The 15,348-nt window shown below is 42.1% G+C and overlaps 1 protein-coding gene across 6 annotated transcripts in view; it reads right to left on the bottom strand.

Moving 5' to 3' along the window:
- Nucleotides 1–15,088, bottom strand: part of lrriq1 (leucine-rich repeats and IQ motif containing 1) — a 32,009-nt gene extending 16,921 nt beyond the window's left edge. For all 6 annotated transcript variants that reach the window (XR_009130124.1, XM_058075082.1, XM_058075080.1 and 3 more), the window contains exons 1-16: nt 14,826–15,088; nt 14,416–14,512; nt 14,026–14,105; nt 13,805–13,898; nt 13,428–13,600; nt 12,959–13,033; nt 11,230–12,882; nt 11,016–11,168; nt 10,799–10,949; nt 9,853–10,046; nt 9,354–9,481; nt 9,043–9,116; nt 8,637–8,730; nt 4,812–4,994; nt 1,142–1,432; nt 898–1,051 (exon numbers count right to left, since the gene is read on the bottom strand). Coding sequence is in view for 5 of the 6 variants with exons in the window: in XM_058075082.1 (XP_057931065.1) it covers nt 898–1,051; nt 1,142–1,432; nt 4,812–4,994; nt 8,637–8,730; nt 9,043–9,116; nt 9,354–9,481; nt 9,853–10,046; nt 10,799–10,949; nt 11,016–11,168; nt 11,230–12,882; nt 12,959–13,033; nt 13,428–13,600; nt 13,805–13,898; nt 14,026–14,105; nt 14,416–14,512; nt 14,826–14,900 (3,669 nt within the window). In the remaining variant the exon portion in view is untranslated. The remainder of the gene's footprint in view (nt 1–897; nt 1,052–1,141; nt 1,433–4,811; nt 4,995–8,636; nt 8,731–9,042; nt 9,117–9,353; nt 9,482–9,852; nt 10,047–10,798; nt 10,950–11,015; nt 11,169–11,229; nt 12,883–12,958; nt 13,034–13,427; nt 13,601–13,804; nt 13,899–14,025; nt 14,106–14,415; nt 14,513–14,825) is intronic.
- Nucleotides 15,089–15,348: the final 260 nt, after the last annotated feature.

Genomic DNA, 15,348 nt, shown 5'->3' with positions numbered 1-15,348 from the left:
ATATAAGTTGAGGCAAACAGGAATTTTAGAACTCTTACTAGCAGACTTATTTGGAATCTGATAAATCACTCTGTACCTCCCCAATACGCACGTACACATGCACATAGCTCCCTATGAATAACAGACCTGGGAAGTGTTTTTTTTTTCTTTTTAAATAGCAGCCTTGTGGAGGATTAGCACAACAAGGCTACATGGCACATATGAGGCGTGAAGATGGATGACCAGAGGAACATGTTTATTTTATTTACAGTTATATACCACATTAGGTACGTCAATCCATCCATCCATCTTCTATACCGCTTGTATGATCACAGGGTTATGCTGGAGCCTATCCAGCTGACTTTGGGCAAGATGGAGGGTACACACTGGACTGGTCACTAGCTAATTGCAGCGTACATATATAGAAAAAACACATTTCACACTCACATTCACACCTATGGACAATTTAGTTAAGCCCTTTGAGGCTCTTTTGTGATTAAGGGCTATATAAATAAACTTGACTTGACTTGACTTTAGAGTCTTCAATTAATCTAACATGAAAGTTTCGGAATGCGGAAGGAAGCCAGACCTCTAATAAGAGCCAATACAAAAGTTGTCCAGGTGAGCTTCCTTCTATGTTATGTGTTTTTGTGGTTATGACGCACTCGTATAATTGTTATTATATAAAAATAAAACCAGTTAAGTCTGCATGGGGCAAGACAATACATAGGTAGTAGAATAAGTAGTCATGCGCCGCTACACTGAGGGAGGACAACATGACTTTTGTGTCTTTTTATATTTTTTTTCCTTTATTTTGTCTAGAACTGGTACATAGGCCGACAGCCCCCTGTATATGGCAATTCTGTCTTTGTATGGATCATCATATAACAATGTCTATTATTGCGGTTGATGTTTTACCTGAATAACAGTTGCTGCATGATGTCGGGCAACATTAGAAGAAGGAGCTCCACACTCTGTTTTTCCTCCTCTGTCCTCAGATATAAAAGAAGAGCTGATGTTCCACCTCTGTTTGTGTTTGCTTTCAAGCTGCTGAACCAGCACAGTGTCAGTCCTGCTCTCAAAATATGACATACAAGCACACAAAGACACAAAGTGAAGGATACGTGGTGTGGTACATGGTGCTATTACGCCTTAAAATTACATGTCATTGGTGAAGTTTTGTGACACCGCCGCCATTTGCAGACCCGTTCTTTTTCCTTCTGATGCAGAGTTTGCAAAGTCACGACCAGTCTCCTTGTTGCAAGTGATTGGGGAAACCTTGCCAATGAACTCTGCCTCATCGATAATATCAATAGATTGCCTGCTGACGTTTTGCTGGTCGTAGCTGATATCAGCGCACTCATGGGCACGTCGATGGTCCTGAGCCAGCCGCAAGGTTTCAGTCAAGTGTTGACAGGTCAATTTGACAGTGTCCAGCGGGTCCAAGGCTTTGCTGTGAAGAAGCACACTTTGACATGTTAGACATCACAGCCATAGCAATTCATAATAATGCAATCATTATACAAAATTAGTTAGTCTCCATTCCCCGAGTTTGATTCCACCCTCGGCATCTCTTTGCTCTTTGAGTTTGCATGTTCTCCCCATAGGTTAATTGGTTACTCCAAATTGTCCATAGGTATGAATGTGAGTGTGAATGGTTGTTTGTCTATATGTGCCCTGTGATTGGCTGGCGACCAGTACAGGGTGTACCCCGCCTCTCGCCCGAAGACAGCTGGGGTAGGCTCCAGCATGCCCACGACCCTCGTGAGGATAAGCGGTAGGAAATGAATGAATAAATGAATACATAGTCTCCATGCATTTGTAGTCATTAGCATGGCAAAGCTAATAAAAATTAACCAAGATGGATGATTTTCTCTAATTCACTTCAATTAAAAAAAATCTAGTGTACAGACATATCAGCATAACTTTGACTGGTTTTATTAATATCACCTTCTTATGCAAACCTAACATCAATCACTATGCAGAGAACATTTTAAAAAACATTCAAGCACCACTTTGACATAGTGTACAAACACTATAGTGCACAGGTCACTAATTGGCAGCCGCAGTCTGTGATTCAGATTCCATCTGTTCTATCAATCAACGTAATCATTCATTAATGCAGAGTTATCTACTGTATATATTTTACCATTTAAAACATGCTTGAAAAATGTGTGAGGCATATTACAGGGCTTAGAGTGGCCATTATATGCGTTTTTTTCGCTTTCCACAGGAGTCTCAGAACATGACCCACATAAATAGAGGGGATATACTGTAGTTAGTTATGCTCCACAAAATTTAATTCTTTATTGTTGACCTGCTAACCCTCTGAGGTGATCTTCAGTGACGATGGGTGTGCGCCTCCTAACAACATAATGTCTCTTTCATTGAGGGGATAAACAGACTACAAAGCCACTGAATGAATCTATTAGCAGCATGTCTCTGATTCCCCATCCTCAGCAGCCTCAGGGGTCTCGAGATACAAGGCCGGCCAGTAACCTGTAGTCCAAATCCTTCTTGACAAAGACCTGGCTCTTCCTTCACAGTGGGGCGACGGGGAGAGGAGTCTGGAGGTCCGAAGGCACTGTGACCCCTGTGACCCACTGCCCCTTTTTCTGCTATACCTGCTGGTTCACTCCAGGGTCACCATGAGAATGTAAAACAGTGGTCAACTGAAGATGCCAGTGACACTAAAAGAACAATCAAATGTGTAAATTATACACATTTATTTAGTTTTTTTTCATAATCTGAGTGGATGTCGCCCAGGTTTGATGGGTGGTGGTGGTGGTGCCGATTATCCCTTCGGCCATCTCAACCAACAGCTCGAGTTCTTTCTCAGCAGCTGTATCACACAGTACAGCAGTGTGTAAGGATGCTCTCAATTGTGCAGCAGTACAAGTTGGTCCTATTCTGTATCCTCAGAAAGAACAGCCTCTGGCTAGGCTCTTTTGAGATGTGGGATGAGTTCAGGCTCCAGGTCTGTTATGTGCATTTTCCATGAATTTGCTCAACATATTGGATCACTTTGTGACAGTTTTGCGTGCACCGATTCTGACTTTTTGCCTAGTAAAAGTGATAGCGTCTACAAGAGCGTGGCCCTTTCATCCTGCGTCCTGTAGAGAAACGTTGTGAAACCGTACCCCTGGTAAACCCCATGGTTCCCCACGTTACTGGACCGGCGTGTGGCACACCGCTCACCTCCTCTAAGCCTCTGTCTGACACTGGGTCAGGGCAGGGGTTAAATGGCGGTGCTGGTCCTCACAAAGTCCACAGACTGGCTCATTGTCCAGAGGCCAGGGGGGTAGAGGGCATACGGTGAGGGGGGGAGGTGCGAGGAGCCCTATGCCACTACTCCCCCCTCAAGCCATAGGAGTCCTCGGTGTGACCCGTACGTGTAGCGACGCCACGTATCATCTTTTGTGCGGTGTAATTTGAAAGGGTCACCGAGATAAGCAGAAAGTTGACCACCATTTTAAATGTTGGTGGTCCTCCACACTGCAGGCCAAAGACAGGGAAGGACTTGTGCAAATAGATTGACGTTGTCTTAAGGCTCACTACACCCTGTGCATCAGACATAACAAGAAGATAGCTGACATTCCTGGCTGCTGCATGTCCCTCGAGACAGACAAAGAAGACAAACTCAAAAATCATGACTAAGAGAATGGCACAGTCTCTTTATACCATTACAACTTGTATCAGTTGCAACATGACCACCTCTGGCTTGTCTCTTCTGCTTCTTCGCCTGCAGTGTCCAAAGTGTGGCATGGGGGCCATTTGCAGCACGGCACATTATAAAAAGAAAATTAAAAGTAGAAAAAAAAATAGCAGGAAAAAAAAAAGTGCCTCTGACAAAGTGCGTCCGACAATGAGTGCTCCTTCTTGGGCCGGTGAGGTTGACGTAGCGTCCTTATATCCCGCTTCTCCTGAGCTCAACGGCACCAGTGGTGCTTCTGACAAAGCGTGTCCAACAAAGAGTGCTCTTCCTCGGGTAGGCGAGGTGGACGCAGCGCCCCCATTTCCCTGTTCTCCTGAGCTCCATGGCACAAGAGGTGCTTCCGACAAAGTTTGTCCGACAATGTGTGTTCCTCCTCAGGCAGGCGAGGTGGATGCAGTGCCCTCATTTCCCGGTTCTCGTGAGCTGCATGGCATCAGCGGTGCTTCTGACAAAGTGTGTCCGACAATGAGTGCTTCTCCTCAGGCAGGCAAGGTGGACACAGCGTCCTCACATCCTGGTTCTTCTGAGCTCCACTTCACCAGGGGTGCCTACGTTACCACTATTTTCAAGTTCCTCTCCAAAGGTTTCATTCATTTATTATCAACTCCAATACCAACAAAATTAGAAAGTGGGGTTCGGCAGTAGTCCAGAAGTAGTCCGGAGTGCTTGGGAGTGTGACCAATCACAGCGCAGTTGGCGTGCCCGAAGGCAGGCCAAGGGTGGAATAAATTAAAACAGAAAGATATATAGGTTATATTACAGATGAACATATTGCCAAAAGACTTAAGATAACCTTTTGTTTGTATGTTTTCCAATTTTATGGTTCTTTTGACACTCATATCAAGCATACCCATACACATTTTTGAAGTGATTACCAAGAATGGTGGAGATTTTATTTTGTTCTCGTTTGGAGACGTTTTTGTAATTTATTGAGTGATCGTCTTGAACTTTTAATCAGCCTATTTCAGCTTGTTCAATATATTACTTTTTCAAAGTGCTTTTTGTCACACTCCCCCTTCCTGCTTTTGCATATTGTCACAATGACATATAAGATGCCCGTGGAATCCCTGTGTGGGTGAGTTAGACGAGCACTCCATCAGAATTTAATGTACTTTACCTGAGTTGTTCACTGTGTTTCTGCCTTAAATCACGAGTTTGCTGAAGCTGCACTTGGATAAAGTTGAGGAAGATGTCGGAAGCGGGGCTAATCTGCTGGGCAAAAGAAGAGTCCATGATGGGGAAGTCATCATCCGTCATATCGATGGTCCTCAGACTAGAGATAGCTCTCTGCAGGGTTGATCTGATGGGTAGAGCAAAGTGGCGAAAGGATGACAAGAATAGCTATAATTATATTTATTTTTTCAGTTTTATTTATCGATAATTTTTTTTCAATAATTTAATAAATTGATGTTATGGGACTGTTTTAGTTGATATGTTTTTGCAACATTGGGAGGAAATCGGAAAGATTACATCTAAAGTGTGTTCCAACTACACGTATAGGGTAGTCATACTAATACATCCCAATCAGTTATTGTACAAATACAGCAGGAACAATGAAAATTGGCCTCTGACAAGGTTGCGCTTTGGCACCAGTTGTCACTTTTATGGACAGGATTTCTAGGCCCAGCGAAGGTGTTGAGGGTGTCTAGTACAGTATGTGGGCCTATGGTTTGGGTGTCTTGTTGATGATCTTATCTCTGCTATTTGCAGAAGGTGGGGTCCTCCTCAAGGTGTGACCTTTAGTGTTTATTGGGGCAGTTCTGAGCGAGAATCTTCTGGGATGAAACTCAAATCTGAAGCCATGGCCAAAATGCTGCTTGATGTTTTTAACCGTATACCTAAGTCTGAAAAGTTGGAAATGTAAGATTGAGGGGAGAACTCCATGAGTGGCAAAGTCTAATGGGGTTGGGGGGAGGAGGGGTCTGAATCTTCAGCCTGAGGCTAAGGATGTTCGAGTGGAGGAATCCCAAGTATCTGCCAGAGCAACAGACTCTAGAGCATCCACCAGCCCAACTTGGACCAAATGTGATCCGTTCAGTGGGAAAATGTGGAGCTGGAAACACGACAGGACACTAGGGAACATCAATAATAAAATCAGCAAAAACAACACACCCTCGGGCTACAAAGTGGACCTTTTTAAAATCTTTATAAACAACAGACTTCTTCAAAATGGATTCCCAGAGCAACATATGATCTCAAGCGCTGCCCACAGTATGTCACGTGATAAGAATAAAATATTAGGTGGCTTCCAAATGTGAATATTTTGTTAAATGTACTAGCATATTTTTGCTAAAATTTACCTATTTGTGTCACGACGAGACTGCATTGGCTTTGGTCTATATCCTGACAGTTTTCAATCTGTTTCACCGAACCAAACATCTTCAAACGTTCATTGATATGGAGTATCAAACACAAGGTGAATCATTGGTTCAATTGGAACATACACTAAATAGACCAATAGCTTCCAACCTTCGAGGGAAGACTTTATGCTATATTAAATACAATGGTGACGTTTTTTACTCGATGAGTGATGGCACACTGTTGTCTGACACACTCTGACTGTGTTTATGTCTGTTCTCTCCAACACAGATTGAGATTATATTCCATGCCTACAGGCATTTTGTCTGGCGGTCTTCATAAATTAGCTACAGAGCTAAATAAATAGGACCTCTTGTGTCAGTGTCAGTTTAAGTGAAGCTCAAAAAACGTCATTCGCAGCCCTGACTTGCTTTTTTTTAAAGCAGACATGTTGATCTAGTAAGACAGTAAAGAGTAGTGAGCGGGATTACACCAAAAATATAAAACTGATTTCCCCAAAACTGTGTTCATCGTGCACCCAGCAGGCCATTGGAAGCAGCCATATTGATTTTTTCATTGGCCAACGACATAATCTAAAAATAATATTAAACTTTATAAAACAGCATTAACACAAAAAAGAAAAAAATATATATGTAAAAGGTTACAAATTGTTTGATTAACCACTTGGCTGTCTCTGTGTGGAGTTTGCATGTTCTCCTCTTGTGTGGGTTTTCTCCAGGTACTCCGGTTTCCTCCCACATTCCAAAAACATGCTAGGTTAATTGGTGACTCCAAATTGTCTATAGGTATGAATGTGAGTGTGAATGGTTGTTTGTCTATATGTGCCCTGTGATTGGCTGGCGACCAGTCAAGGGTGTACCTTGACTGCCTCTCACCCAAACACAGCTGGGATAGGCTTCAGCATACCCGCAACCCCAGTGAGGATAAGTGGCATGGAAAATGGATGGATGGGTTACAAATTGTTACGATGAAAATGTTGTCATACGAATAAAATAATGAGCTCAACAGGCCTGTCACAATAATCAATAAATTAATTAATTGCACAATGAATAAAAACAAACTGAATGATTTTGCTGGCCTCGATATATTGACGTGCATTTTTTGCTTAAAGCAACATGGTCCATCTTGTTTTCACTGTTTCTTTTTCTTTTATTATTTATGTTTTAATTTATTTTATTCAAAAGCTCTTGTCATTCCAATTATGTCCAGTATTTACAATGTTTAATACTCTTGAGAAATTCAAGTTTATTGACTTTGATAAGGTGTTATAGAGGAGGTGTCCAAAGATACATACTATTGTTAGATGTTACACCAATTTGCTTTGCAATCTATAAAACAAAGCTAAGATGTGAGTGTTTTGTTCAGATAGTTGAGTGTATATTGACTTAGAGTACATTGGATTGCTTTTAGCATCTTAAATGTACAAAATGTACGTTTGGACATCCAGTTTGGAAGGGTGGAGATTTTGGTAAGTATCAGGATAAAAGTGCACATACAGCAATACAGTTTCACCATTTGGTGGCATTAATGCCATCCCCCAAGTTTCACAATGGAACTGCCCGTCTGTTTATCATCATGAACCCAGAAGCAGTAGACACACACAAAATACCACATGCCACGATTTTTTTGACAGACCTCGGTGGAGGTCTCATTATATCACTGTTAAAACAGCAAATTTAAGACTTGTGCACGGTACTGTACATCACCATCGGCATCTTCACTCTTAAGACGGCCCATATTTCACAGAGTGAGGACTTCCTCTACAAAGCAAGCTCTTAAGGTGGCCCTAAATTTACCAGATTCAGTGTTTTTATATCTGCGATGATGGGCAGCAGAGAGATTCCCCACACTTGCCACTGTTATTGCTGGCTTGGGATGAAAAGACCACGCTAGAAATACACAGTTTAGACACCGCAGGTTATGCAGAGTTTATTGGATCGTGACTACATGATACTAAACTGTCTGAATCATTGAGCCAAACATCTCTGGTTGTTTTTCCTCTTAAACAAAATGTTTCTTCCTCGGGTCTGACGCTTAGAGCACAGAGACGGTCCGTAATGCAATTATCCATAAGCGAACCATTAATGGCTTTTTTGGCAGGAAGTTCAAGTATAGTTTTACTTGTTTTGGATCTGTGGCTATTAAAAATGGTCATGAGTTATTTTTTTTGTCATCAAGACACACCCATAGTCACGGTTTGTGCATATTTCCTGTATAGACTCATGCTTGCTTTTTGAGCATTCAAATAATAGATTTTTGTAGAATGTGTCATTACTGTTGAGTTTGTGAGAGCTAACATATGTTCTACACACACACACACACACACACACACACGGTGGTACATCGCTGTAAGTATATGGTGGCCAAGGATCACAGTATCAAGGACGGTGTTCTGCTGGAATGTTAAAATTATTAGAGCTAGTGGAATGATATGGGGATAAAAAGAGTCACTGCAGTAGCGGTGAGCAGATGACTTCCTGTGAGAATGATGCCAAATACTTTATTGATCCCAAAAGGAAATTCTGGAGATTCAGGGAATGTGCTGCTCTGACAATTTGGTCATTGGGACTGAACTGTACACACTGTATAAGTCAGTGTTGGTGGCATGGAACCATCATCTCACCTCCAACTGCTCTCCTGCTGAAGAGGATTCCCTGTGAGGTGCACCTCCTTTAGCGAATGACATCCCTCCAGGCTGAGGCACACATTCTTCACATCTTAAGAGATAATTTCATCTCATTAGGAACCGTCATGAAAATTCACACACATTGGGAGTACTGTCCTGTACTGTGTCTAAGCAACAGCCCTATTCATTTTAAATGGTTTCCCACTAAACATAGTGGAGGTAGCTCAGGTCAAAGCTGCTAAATAATGCTGCTGTGATTGAATTTTACATGTTGCCTAAACATACAAAACGTATTTTATACTTCTTAATTTAGTTACCTGTAGCTTGAGTTATAAAGCTATGTCAGCTACTGGGTGTTGGAATTTCCCTATCTTGTCAGTGCTTTGTAATGGAGATCAATTACCTGCCAGGCAGTTGAAGCGCAGGTCAAGGTTAGAGAGGGACACAGCAGCCGACATGGGAGGCAGGTGTGTGAGCCTTGGACACACAGGTACAACACATTCAAACTATAATAAGACCACACGTACATGTAACGTCAATAGTTACAAGGTTCGGGACTGTCAAGAATAAGCATTATTATCTTAGTAAGTGTTTTCTATTGGTTCTCACGAGATTGTGTACCTAATGAAGTGGCCTGTGTTTATATAATGTTCTTGTTAAAGGATTCCAGTGCTTTTAATGCCAAAGAGAGGCTTTAGGAGTTGCATCAAGTACCTGTTATGGGCCACAGTGAGAGTTTGCAGGAGGGGCAGCCAACAGGCGGCAAGGCCCTGAAGGGACGAGATGCTGTTGTCGTCCAGATGAAGCTCCCTGAGCAGGACGTGGTTGTGCAAAGCTGGCGGCTGATGGACAGGACAAACAGTGGAATTGTCAGTTAACGACAGTCCCACTCGGGGGGGTTACAAAAACATTAGGCCACAGTTGCTAAGTGGGCTCATCTATCAATGTCAGCCAACACAACTTGGCAGAGGAGCACCTTTAAACTAGCAATTATGCCACTAATCTGTTCTTGTTTGGTCCATTGGTTGCTTGCTTGGGACATCACTGTTCCATGTTTAATCATTCTTTTTTTCCTGATATCACTCTTATTTTCTTCATTCACGATTCTTGTGTTAAATAGGGTATAGATAGTATTATTATTAAATAAGCTCTTCTTTTATTATTTTAAAGCTAGAGTAAAATCTCAGGAATGGTCTGTTGCTGCGTTTTGTACCTCGGTGAGGCTGTTGGAGTTCAGATCCAGCACGTTGAGCAGAACGTTGTCCTCCAGACCTTCCACGCTGGCCAGGTGGTTGTGAGAGCAGTCCAAGTGCAGCAGAGTACACAAGTCCTTCAGCCCTTTGGTGCTAATGAGCTGGTTGTGATCCAAAGACAACTGTTGGAGTCTTCTTAAAGAACCCAGACCAGCTGTGGAGTGGAAAGGGGAGGGTGATACACAATTTACAGTAGTTATTATTATAAAGTTCATATTGATGTATTTAATCGGGATTTCATCCTCAGGGCCTCCAGTGTCAATGCATGGTAGCTTAGTGGTGCGCCACAAAGTACGTACTGTAGGTGTGATGCTGCCCTCTTGTGGAGATTCACAAGAAGTGTGCCTTAATAAAAGACTAATGATGCTCAGTTATGATTGACAGGTTCAGAAAGGTGTTATACTGTGCCAGAAAGTTTGTTTGCTTCGCTGTTTCTTATTTGAAAATAAGATTTGGGCAGAAAATTAGACAAGCAGTTACTAATAAATGTTATATAATGGGCAGGGAAATAATCTATTATATTTTGGTGTATTTGGTATCCAATATTTATTTCCCTTGTTAACAGTGTGTGATATTTTCCTCCTTTCAACATTGAATGAGGCATAAAACTGACAAATTTGAAGCATATTCATGAAGGTGGACCACCACAGCTATCCATGCCGCTTATCCTGACTAGGGTCGTGGGTATGCTGGAGCCTATCCCAGCTGACTTCGGGTGAGAGGCAGGTACACCCTGGACTGGTCGCCAGCCAATTACAGGGCACATATAGACAAACAACCATTCACACTCACATTCATACCTAGGAATGTGGGAGGAAACCGGAGTCCACTACAGCTTTTCAGCTATTTTAAAGCAATTATGTGAAATAATGCAGTGTAGTGTAAAGGAGAAAATAGACATATTACCAACACGTGTAATGGAGTTGTGAGAGAGTTCTAGAAGGCCCAGGTTCTCTGCTCCATTTAAGCCGTGAATGGACATCAACTTGTTGTAGCCTAGCTTAAGAACTCTCAGAGTGCTCATATTATCACAGTCCAACCGAGAAATTTGGTTTTGCTGTGGAAAACCAAAATGATGGCGTTTGCTTGGATAAAGTGTGAAAAGGATGAAGTGAGCCCTCACCTGAACGTCGACGTAGCTGAGCTCTGGTAACTCCTTAATACTGTCCAGAACCTTGAGGCCGCATCGTCTGAGGGTGAGGGACTGGAGCCGTGCACACTGGGTCAGAGTGGACAAACTGCAGCCTGGCAGGTCCTCCAGAACTAATGTGGTCAGCTATGGGAGATGATGCAAGGATTTTACTACAATTCATGACATATGTTGATTTTAGTGTTACCTCCTGCAGGGAACTCCTGCCTGAGACCTGCTTCAGGATGTTTGGACAAAGTGGAGGAAGTCCACTGGTCTCTGCAGACCTCCTGAACTCTCTCCTTGTACCGACGGAACCTTTCAGCCTGCTTCTGTTCTGCCGGGAGAGTTGTGACCAGAAGACACAGCTCTTCAGCCAGGACAGCCTCCTCTGCTCCACTAACTGAGCGATCGGGGAGGTGGTCCCAGTTTGGTGTGAGGAGTCCAGGGGGGTATTGTGGTCATGTTGAGGTTGTGAAGCCGGAGGATGTAAATGTGTTGGTGCTTGCTCCGCCTCAAGTTTGGAGATCACAACCTTTGTTTTGAAGAAATCCTCTACTTCCTTCATTTTCCTCACTTCTTCACCCTCTTCTTTGTTGTTTTTCTGTCCATCTGAGTCTTCATGCTCCCCTCCCCTCCTTCCACATTCATTCTTCTCTTCCTTTCTGGTTTTATCCTCATCTGTTATCTTTTCATCACTCTTAATCATCCATGCATCCTTCCTGGGTTGTTCTGCCTTCTTTTCCTGTGGTTCATCTTCCTCCATCACAGTCACTCCCTCGTCTTCTTCCACTTTCTTCTGTTCACATTCCCCAATTGTTTTGTTTCTCCTGTCCTTTCCACACGCCTCTTTCTCCCTCCACGTCCTCCTCTCATCTTCCTGCTTCATTCGTTCCTCTTCTTGTTCGTCCTTCATCATCTTCTCCTCGTTGTCGTCTATCCCCACCTCATCTTTGTCATTCTTCAGGCTAGTTCCACGCTCTACCCTCTCAGGCTCATCATCCCTTTTCTTCCACTTTTCCTCTTTCAGATGTTTCCCCTCATTGTTCCTCATCATCTCATCTTCCTCTTTCCTCGTCTTCTCCTCTTCTTCCTTTTGCTTCTTCTCTGTATTTTGCTGCCACTCTTCCTCCTTTTCGTCTTCCTCAATTTGCCTCCTGTCTGCCTCTTTTCTTCCGTCGTCTTCTTCCTTCTTCCTCATCAACTCTTCTTCCTTCAGTTTCTTTGCTGCCTCGTTCCTCGTCTTTTGTTCGACCTTCCTCCTCAACTCTTCCTCCATTTCCATCCTCTCTGCCTCTTCCCTCTTTCTTTCCTCTACTTGTTTGCTCTCTTTTTCTTTTTTCCTCTCATTTTCTCCGTCACTCTTCTTCCTCTTTTCTTCTATGGACTTCATCTCTTCCTCCATCAGCTTCTTTTCTTCTTCCTCCATTTGCTTCCTCTTTTCCTCTATCCTCCTCTCTTCATCCATCTTCTTTTCCTCTATCTTTCTTATCCTGCTTAATTCTTCTTTCAGTTTCCTGTCTGCCTCTTCCCTCTTTGCTTCTTCCTCCCTCTGTCTAATCTTTTCTTCTATCCAAATTCTGTTTTCCTCTTCCTCTTTCATCCGCTTCTTTTCTTCCTCCTCTATTTGTTTCCTCGCGTCCTCTTTCCTCCTCACTTCTTCCCTCTGTTTTCTCTCTGCCTCTTTCCTCTTTTCTTCCTCCTCCCTCTGAATCCTATTTTCTTCTTGCTCTATTCGCTTCTTCTCTTCTGTCTTCCTCATCTCTTCCTCCTCTTTCTTTCTTTCCAGAAGCCTCTTCTGCTCCTCCTCCCTCGTCTTCAACTGTTCTTCCACTTGTCTCTTCAGCTGATTGACCAGCTCCTGTTGGGTGAACAAAAAAAATTACCATATCAAATGTCAATAAAAACATAAAAGGTGGAGATTCCAGCAAACCAACCTGTTGAAGATGAAATTCCTGCTCTAGCTTTTCTTGAGCCTGCTCTGCCCTCCAATCCACTTCCTTCTGGCGCAACTGGGCAAGCAATGTAAGAAAAATATGGAAGATACTCCTCCACAATTTTGATTTTTCAAACTTAATGATAAAATAAAAAATAAAATAAAATAAATTATCAGTAAATTAAAAATATGGAAGAAATGTGAATCACTAAATCACTCCATATTCTTTATCGTTCTCTGGTTTTACCAGATCTAACTGATAAGAACTACAAAAGTAACCTTTACTCAATGTACTGCAAAGATCAGTTAGAATAATCCATAATACTGCATATAGAGAATATACATATTTTTCATTTCTAAAATAACAAATATTAAAATTTGCTGATAGGCTCCAGTACCCCTGTGACCCTCGAGAGGATAAGCAGTACAGAATGAATGAATGAAGTGATTGTTGGAATTCTAAGATTCACCTTCTGAACCTCCATAATTCTCCTCAGCTTTTCCTCAAATTTTTGTTCTCCTTGTCTCCTTCGCTCGATTTCCATCTGGAGTGCCCTCTCTCCTCCATCCTCCTGAGAGTCTGACTTTTTCTGTCCCTCCTCGTTGACCAGTGAGGTCTCGCAATCTTCTGCTTCACCTTCACCTGTGATGCAGACCAGTGCAACATGACAAAACCCGCATTGATGTTGAATAAAGATGGATTCATCCTTGACCTCTATGTGTGTACCAGAAGAGGACTAAATAGGACCATGGGCACCTCAAAGGATGTCACTGCATTGAGAGACAAAGCGTGTTTTGGCGCCGCGTTGTGGCCGTCACCTGTCACAACAGTAACACGGCGCTGTACCTTGGCTGTCAGTAGAAAACACATCTTCATCTGCATGGAGGCTCGCGTCAGTGGAGGCACTGTCGTCCTCATTTTGAGCACCACACAAGTCAGCCTGCATCAGGAGAAAACACAGAAATGTAACAGGTGGACACACCCAAGTTTAAATTAGAAATTCAAGACTACATTCTAACATGTTTGATTCAAACAGACGTGCAATGAAAGACTTTTAAAAAAGTTACCGGTGTCTTCGTGTCCTCATCAGTCAATGCCAACGTTGCTTGGTTTGTCGTTTCTTCATTGTGTGTTGATGCAGTCAAACCTGAGAGGACACAAATAAATGTGGCAGTCACCATCTTCATTTGTTTGTCACTGCATATGTTGCCTACGGTGGCCGATTGGGGCAAAAATTAAGCAGCATCCAAAACAACATCAAAATCAAATATAATGCAGCATTTTCCTGGTGTGTCTGTGTTACAGTGTTTGTGTGTTTTTAGCTTTGAATCATCTCTAGTTTTAGAATATTGAACTAATGCGGAGTGTTTGTACCTGTTTGGCACAGAAGGTTCTTCCCTAGACGTGAAATTCATCTAAATAGCTGAGCTTGCTAAGCAGATTAGCGTCATCCATACCTTCAAGATCATCCAGAATGATCTTCTCACAAGCCTCCAGTCGCTTTCTGGAGGCCTCAAAGTAGCTGAGCAGTGAAGCTGGGATCTCATCTGAGGCCTAAAAAAAGAGTCACCTTCTTCAGGCTTTTGCTTTATCATAAAGAGATGTGTTTCACACAGGAATTGGAATAAAAATGTATTTTTTTCATTGCATTTAGTTATATAAAACTAAACAATACAAATACATATTAAATATGCTAGTAAAAATAGATTTTATTGAGAAGAATGCAAGAGGACCATTAATAGTTTCCTATGCTATTGCATGATAACCTTCTTCTCAAGAATTCAAGTTAAATTATGAGAAACATTATTATTTAAGGCACGGTCATTCTTTGGCTCCAAATGACCTTTTTTTCTTAAAATCAACCCACCTCATCTTCAGCCACTTCATCATCGGTTCCGGAGAGCAGGGCCTCCTGCATTGTATCGTCATTTTCTTCCGTCATGGTTAGTTATTACACTTAAAGCTAATACTCATTCATATGGCGAAAAGGTTGTGTCAAATGTTAGGAAATTATTATAGTTATATAGTTATAAATTATTATATTTGCCGCCGCATTGGAGACATCGTTGGTTGAAGCGTTTTGTCAGTTTTGCTAACAAACAAATGACTTCCGCGTCCATGAGAAGTCACCGTTACCATAGAAACGCTAGCTGCTACGGAAAGGTAGAAGAGACAATTATTTAAAATGCACTTGGAAATTACTTTGTGATTGTTGTACAACACCGAGAGAACAAATACCAACGTTTTTCTGTTGCCATTCATTATAAATGAATTTTACGCGAAGGTTCATTGGACTGTAGGTAATTGTATTACAATATTATAGTAGTAGTACTTACAAATGCCAACTTTTATATTATGAAGTAGCTTCAATCGTGACACCTTGTTTTTCT

The sequence above is a fragment of the Doryrhamphus excisus genome, chromosome 6 (assembly GCF_030265055.1).
Source record: "Doryrhamphus excisus isolate RoL2022-K1 chromosome 6, RoL_Dexc_1.0, whole genome shotgun sequence".
NCBI classification, from domain to species: domain Eukaryota; kingdom Metazoa; phylum Chordata; class Actinopteri; order Syngnathiformes; family Syngnathidae; genus Doryrhamphus; species Doryrhamphus excisus.
Note: the sequence above shows the minus strand (reverse complement) of the source record. Positions and strands in the feature narration are given on the sequence as shown.